The sequence below is a fragment of the Spinacia oleracea genome, chromosome 6 (assembly GCF_020520425.1).
Source record: "Spinacia oleracea cultivar Varoflay chromosome 6, BTI_SOV_V1, whole genome shotgun sequence".
Classification (NCBI taxonomy): domain Eukaryota; kingdom Viridiplantae; phylum Streptophyta; class Magnoliopsida; order Caryophyllales; family Amaranthaceae; genus Spinacia; species Spinacia oleracea.
The window spans coordinates 66,609,221-66,616,321 of record NC_079492.1 but is presented as its reverse complement, the minus strand read 5'-3'; the positions used below and the strand labels follow the sequence as shown (position 1 = coordinate 66,616,321).

General features: G+C 34.4%; 1 protein-coding gene across 2 annotated transcripts; it reads right to left on the bottom strand.

The window, feature by feature from the left end:
- Positions 1-2,005: 2,005 nt before the first annotated feature.
- On the bottom strand, positions 2,006-6,210 carry LOC110793645 (F-box/kelch-repeat protein At3g06240-like). Of its 2 annotated transcripts, none has more exons than XM_021998537.2 (3): positions 5,998-6,210; positions 3,255-4,118; positions 2,006-2,558 (listed from the first exon to the last, which is right to left on the bottom strand). In XM_021998537.2, the coding sequence occupies exons 2-3, from the start codon at positions 4,049-4,051 to the stop codon at positions 2,219-2,221; spliced, it is 1,137 nt and encodes a 378-aa protein (XP_021854229.2). In that variant the 5' UTR covers positions 4,052-4,118; positions 5,998-6,210; the 3' UTR covers positions 2,006-2,218. The 2 variants fall into 2 exon arrangements, with proteins under 2 accessions (XP_021854229.2, XP_056688983.1); XM_056833005.1 differs by having other exon boundaries at positions 2,006-2,452.
- Between the last annotated feature and the right edge of the window lie 891 nt (positions 6,211-7,101).

Sequence of the window (7,101 nt, the reverse complement as noted above, 5' to 3'; positions counted from 1 at the left end):
AAATACCCTTAAACTTTCCAGAATGCACCAAATACCCCCGAGGTTTAGTATAAATACACAAAATACCCAAAATGACTATTTTCCGTTAACTCCGTTAACTTATCCGTTAACTTTAACTTTAATTTAATTTAATTTTTATTTTTTCTCTTTCCCTTTTAATTTCTTATTTTTTATTTTTTGTTTTTTTCTCTCTCCCCTTCCTTCTTCCCTGTCTTCCATGGCAGCCCTTCTCTTCATCACCACCACCACACACACCACCCTGCTAACCCCTTCTCTTCCTCACCACCACCCCACACCGCCACCGACACCAGCCTGTTCCACGGCAGATAAGCACATCGATTTTCCTCTCTCCTCAAAATCCAGATCCCAAAAAAATTGATCCCCAAATCAGCAATCTAGTCGCAATTATCGTAACGGAGGGGGAAGTGGGGGGTGGGCAACGACGCCGGTGAGGAAGGGGGAGTGGGGTTTGGTGGCGGCGGTAGTGGGGAGCAATGAGGAAGGTGGGGGAAGTGCAGGGAAGGGAAACACGGGTTTGGTGGTGACGGCGGCAGTGGGGAGCAATGAGGAAGATGGGGGAAGTGCGGGGGAGGGAAACGTCATCGGTGAGGAAGGGGGAGTGGGGTTTGGTGGTGGCGGCATGGCGGCGGTGGGGTTTGGTGGTGGTGGCGTTCTCTCTCCTCTAATTCGTTGGTGCTGCGAGGATGAAGGTCATGTGGTTGCTTAACTCCTCAAATTAGATCAGTGTGGAGGGTGAGGGAAGGAGAGAGATTAGGCATGGAGGTGGAACTTGGAAGCAGGAGTTATGGTTGGTATTGATAATGGAGAGAGGGTTGACATGGTGGTGGTGGGAATTGAGGAGACAGACCAAAGGAAACAACAGGGTGGCAATGGAGAATCCCAAAAAATTTGGGGGTAATTGGTTTTTTTATATAATAATTAATTAATTTAATTAAGGGTTAATTAATTTAATTAAGGATTAGTTAATGTAATTAAGGGTTAATTAATTTAATTAAGGATTAATTAATGTAATTAAGAGTTGATTAATATAATTAAGGGGTTAATGTTAGGATAAGTAGAGAAAACGGTTTATTAAGGGCATAAAGGTAAACATACGCTAACGGGTACTTAACGTCCGTTAGCCTTGTGGGCATTTTGTGTATTTATACTAAACCTCAGGGGTATTTGGTGCATTCTGGAAAGTTTAGGGGTATTTGGTGCATTAAGATAAACCTCAGGGGCATTTCATGAAAAATCCGTAATCATTTTGATCGATCTTAAGAATCCCTAAATCCACTCTATCCAAAAATTAATATTACCCAATTCCAATTGAATTAATCAAGAAAATTCTCTTATTCACAATCGATTTTGTAATAGACGCTTTAGCTTGACATGCAAATGAGGAGAGAGAAACAATTTTGGAGTAAAAGAGGGAAGTTTTTATTTATCATATACGGATGAGAGAGAAACAATTAAAAGAGGGGAAGCTTATATATATGATGCGAGTCCGGATCCTCTAGAGTTTTAATAAAACTCTACAAGGTAGAGTTGTATCTAAACCGTACATTTTAAAACCAATGTCTCATATTGATGAGAAAAAATAGGGGAAATTTTGGAAAGATAATATATAAACCATTGATTTTTCATTCAATGGTTGAGATATTCAAACTCTACATTTAGATTTATTTTAGAACTCTAGAGGATCCAAAACCATATGATGCTTACAGTATTTACTTCAACAATTAAAGAGGTGATGGATAGCCAGATGTCCATCATGCATGTACTTCATAGATAAGAGTAGAATAGTTCAAATATTCTTCTCTACGATGAGTTGTTGTATATACGCATCTTAATTATTCTAGTACTTCGAATGTCGTTTAATACGTATTTCGTACACAATTATATTTTTATAAGGAAAATGAAAACAGTTTTTAAAAAATTTAAAATTGTAAACAACAAACTGTTTCTAGTTATGAGAAAACTAAAAACTGAAAACTCACAACAATACCGAACATATCCTTAGTTATATTAGACATGTGTTTAATGAGAAAATTTGGTGAAACACTACCTTTAAGTTCAGAAGTTTGACTAACATTACCATTTGACGTTGTTGTTAATGTTTTTTAAAAATTCAATCCACTCTCATAAAACTATGTGTTAGTTAAAATTATCTTTCAATTAAATATGGAGGGAGCATTGATGGTTATCTACTCTATGCTCACTCGCTTCTGTAGAATCGTGGATCGACTAAAGTCTCCAAACATGGTTCCATTACTCCATAGGCTGAAACCTCATGAACCTTACAGTCGCATTCCTTGGTGACTAAATCATACCAAACATAACTATGTTTCTTCTTCGACTCCCGAAAGTGCACCAGCTGAAGCAAGACTTTCCGACCTCCTTCCCTGATAGAAACCGGTGTTGCGAAATCTTTAAGATCGTCGATTCGGACCTTAAACAATCGAACACAAGAATCATCAAAACAACCATACTTTCTCATAACCCATATATCAATGCCGAACGTATACACAGGATTTTCATCAACACCATACGTGTACCTGCTTAATTATCAAAAATTAAATAAAGTAAGTGGAAAAGTGTAAATGTTACTCCCTCCGTATTTAAAGAGAGATACGCTTTGACCGGCACGTAGTTTTAGGAGAGTGAGTTGAATTTATTAAAATAAGATGAAAGCGGAGTAGTTGGTGAATTATTTATTAAGTAGAAAGATTATGTGAGTAAGTATAGGGACCACAAGAAAAGAAAAAAATATTAATATAATTGGTAGTGGAGACTAAAACATGTCAAAAAAAGAAAAGTGTATATCTTTTTAAAATACGGTTGTTTAAGGAAAGGGTATACAACAACAACAATAACAACAAAGCCTTAAGGAAAATGTATCTCTTTTTAAAATACGGTCGTTTAAGGTAATTGTATCTCTTTTTAAAATACAGAGGAAACATACGGTAAGATGAATAAGATAGTAAATTTACATGTCTAAAAAAAATACTACCTACGTGTTTTATTATGTGACACAATTTCCTTATTTGGCATATTTTAATAAGTGATACAGTTTCCTTTTTTGGCATCTCATCGTACTCTGTCAATTATATTATTTTTCTGAATCCTTTCATGCGATATAATGCCCACACTTACTCACATCATTATTTCGTCTTTTACTTAAGAACGTTTTATATAAAAATTTGTAAAAACGGAGAAGGTAAAGATTATTTAAAAAAGGGGGGTACATTAACCTTGTGAATATCAAATGCAGACGTCCTCCCAAAGTCACAAGCTTAGGTGTGCGAGTATCATTGAGAGGTGTTTCGAATTGCTGGCCGCCATTGTTGAGATCGATGCTAAAGATACTTTTTTCACCAAGTTGTTTACCGGACAACCAATGTATGGCGTTGTCCGTCGGAACACCGCGCGCTTCGTGTTCCTCGGGTGTTTTCCACAACCAATCCTTACAAGGGTAATCTCCAATCCTCTTCCATGATAAGGTTTTCAAGCTATAAACATGGATTTCTTGTCCTGTAATGAACACAAGTTTGTAGTCCATGTTCTTGTTATCACAAGTAAATCCAAATCCTAGATTGCATGACTTGTTTTCGAGATTAAACACGGGCAAAACACGGAAACTCTTTTCAACCCGAGTTACGGGATTGTAGAGAACAAAATTGTATGATAAGTTTCCACACTCGTCTCGAATATCAGTAGATTTGAAACAAAGCAATCCATTACACGACCCTACAATTCTAAAGGTTCCGGTTACGGAGGGTAAATCAAAGCAATCGTATGTTTTTACGGAGGGTACGAGGTTTTCAGCGTCGAAGGTTTCGACGGAATTGGTATTATTATGGCCGAAGAAGATTAGATTTAAGTGGTGGTTTTGAATGGATTTCTCTAGATGATAATAGAAGAAATACGGGGATTTGATGTGGTCGAGCCAGGTCTTTGAAACCAGTTTGCAGCTTTGGAGAGTGTTGAGGCGGAGTCGAGGGAGGATCTCGGCTTCAAACATTGAATCATTCTCGTCAATGTCATCCATTGGAGTCTTATTTTTTTTTTGACAGGTCCATTGAAGTCGATTCTCAATCAATGAGTTGTTAAATAATCTGTCAAGTAAATCGATCAAAGTTTAGGGCTAAAGTATGAGTTTAATAATACAACAAGACTGTATGTTACCTTATACCAACACAAGAAATTGTATTATTAATGACAATTAAATAATGACGGGTCAAAACTTCCGTCGGAAAAAGCTTTTTGCGACGTCCTAAATAACCAAATAAAGACGAGAACAACCACAACAAATGGTATTTATGACAGGCTAACGACGGGATTTTCCATCAATGACAACCCCTTTTATGACGGGTTCGCAACAGGAAATCCCACCACTATTGACCTTTAACAACTGGATTTCCTGTCATTAATGGTACATTTCTTAAAGTGTACATACACCACAAGGTGATAAAGGTCACAACTTGCGACAAAATAATTTTCGTAGCCAACTATTTTTTTTTTAATTATATAAAAATATTTTGTTAGTTTGCAATTTCTAATTTTTAATTTATACTTTTACAAAATAAAAGAAAATTTATATTTAGTATATCATAACAAAAATTATTTCCTTCTTTTTTGTTTGGATTACCTTATTTTAATATTTTTATAGTAAAAATATGACATCGATAGTAAAAATAATTTAATGACTCGCGGTTTACGTGACACCTTGAGGTACCACTAAAAGAGTGACACGTAGAATTGTGACACATTTTATTTGTCGCAACTTACGACCTTTATCATCACCCCATCACAAAAAATAACAAAATTAAAGATAAAAGAGTATGAATGAGCTAATACAAAACCTAAAAATCGCTGCAATAAGACCAAAAACCGTTACTATATCTTTTTACAACGGTTCAAGGACCATTGCTGTAGTTGTAATAGGCCTAAAGCAACAGTTTTTGTGTGTACCTAATACAACGGCCTTTAGATATCTACATGAACCATTGGCATTGCACTAGGCACCTAATTTTTTGAAGCCTTCTTATATACGGAGTAATTAAGTGCATTCTACCTTTTTGAAGCCTTCTTATACAGTTATACAAGTACGTTTTTAATGTAATATTGAAAAGAACAACATTGGAAGCCCCTAAGCATATATAGCAAGGACATTCTTCGACTATGTGTTTGTACCTTTGTGATTACAAAGTAAAAAATAAACTATAGCTAGGATTTGCGAGGATTATTAGGGTACGTAACTTTTAACATATTTTGATTAAATTTTTATATTATGAAATAACTTTTTTTTATGGATAAACTTTCCATTGCCGGAGATACAGTGACGTCCTGATTATGGGGCTTGTGCAATTTCTTATAAGGGCTTGTTATGAATCAAACTCCTGACCTTAGTATTGCATAACAATACATTAACCAATACTTCATGTTTGTTTTGTTAATACTTAGAAAACTAATTATATAATACTTCTTATCTGAAATTTGGGGGTCTTGTGCCGTCACTCACCCCGCACATCCCAAGAACTGCCTATGAAACTTTCTAAAGGTTACATCTTTACTTTATATATTATGAGTAAAAAGGAAAAAAAATCTATAAATTAAAATACATAACATTTATAGGTAATTTTTAAGTACTTTGGATAACGTTATATACTTATATCCAGTTATGCACCACCAATGATGTCTTGGCCTAGTGGTTAAGGCTGAGGGCCTGTGTACAATAGGTCTCAGGTTCGAATCCCCCCCACCCCCATTTGTAATTTATATTGCCCTTGTGGCTCATACGCACCAAAAAAAAAAAAAAAAAATCCAATTATGCACCTTCAATTTTTCTATTCATAAGAAAAACCACCAACTTTAACTAATTAATCACAATAGCTAAAAAAAATCAATCAACCTAATATGCATAAGAACATAAATCAGAACAAAATGTATTTTATTTGAATGTTGAAAGAAGAAAAGAGGAAGAGAGAGACTTACACGATGGTGATGAGAGGAAACGATGCGACGATGAAATAGCACTGGAATTTTAAAGTTGTAAAGAAGCCGGTTATGGAAATTTATATATGTAAAAATATATAATCCTACTAAAATTCGGTAAAATTAAAGGTATTAGAGTTATGGAAAGAGTAAACTGCCTAGTTTTCATATAATAAAATTAATAACCAAATTACCTATGTGTTTTTTATATCTTTAATTAGTAATGGGATTTTTTGGTTCGCGAATTTTTGATATGCAGTGTAGATTTGTATCGAATATATGTGTAAAATTCATGCCTAATGTTTGTCTAAGAAAATTAATCCTACTGAAATTCTATGTCCATCAGGAATCCTAATCCTACTAGAATTCTAAATAAAAAGGATTATGGAATATTCCGATCCTACACTATAAACATGACTCTAGGGACTCATTATTTTAATGACATATTATTATTATTTTATTGCCTATTCAAAATGAGATCCTAAACCTTACATCCTACCTTTTGAACATATTCTATGCTAATATTCTCAAGGCGAACGCAAGTATACTATGGACTAACTATGAAGGGACAATGCTCGAGGTCCTATAACAATTGGGGGATGGGGACAAAAGTTAACAAAAAAAAATTGAAATTATAACTCTAAGGCTCTGTTTGGCAAACCTTTTCAGTCGCCTTAAATGTTTAGGTGCTTAAAATATAAATTATCTTATATGATTAGAAGTGTTAGATAAAGAGCTGAAATAAAATTTAAGATGGATAAAATAACTTATTTTAAAACGTTAATATTGATAACGTATGACTTTCGGTGGCTGAAATTCTTGAGATTGATAAGAACTATGTAGCGCTACTTCGTTAAGATTAATGTTTAGCGGCCAATAAAAAATTGCAATTCAGATTTTATGTGCTTCTCTTCTTCTGAGTGGGATTCTGCTTGTTGTTTTGCACAAATTGACAGTAATTAAGTTGAAGGTTTGCAGTTGTGTGGTTATTTGCGTTTACTAGCATCAACAAACAAAAAATGTAATACTAACATATAAATATAGATCGTAATAAAAAAAATTATTTTTAATATATTGTGAACATCAAAAAACATATTTTTTTTC

What these genes read in the sequence shown, in the direction of transcription:
- LOC110793645 (XM_021998537.2), bottom strand. Translation starts at nt 4,051, where the DNA reads ATGGATGACATTGACGAGAATGATTCAATGTTTGAAGCCGAGATCCTC. An exon ending in CTGCATTTGATATTCACAAG is followed by an intron (nt 2,559 to 3,254) that starts GTTAATGTACCC and finishes ATAATTAAGCAG; the next exon opens with GTACACGTATGGTGTTGATG.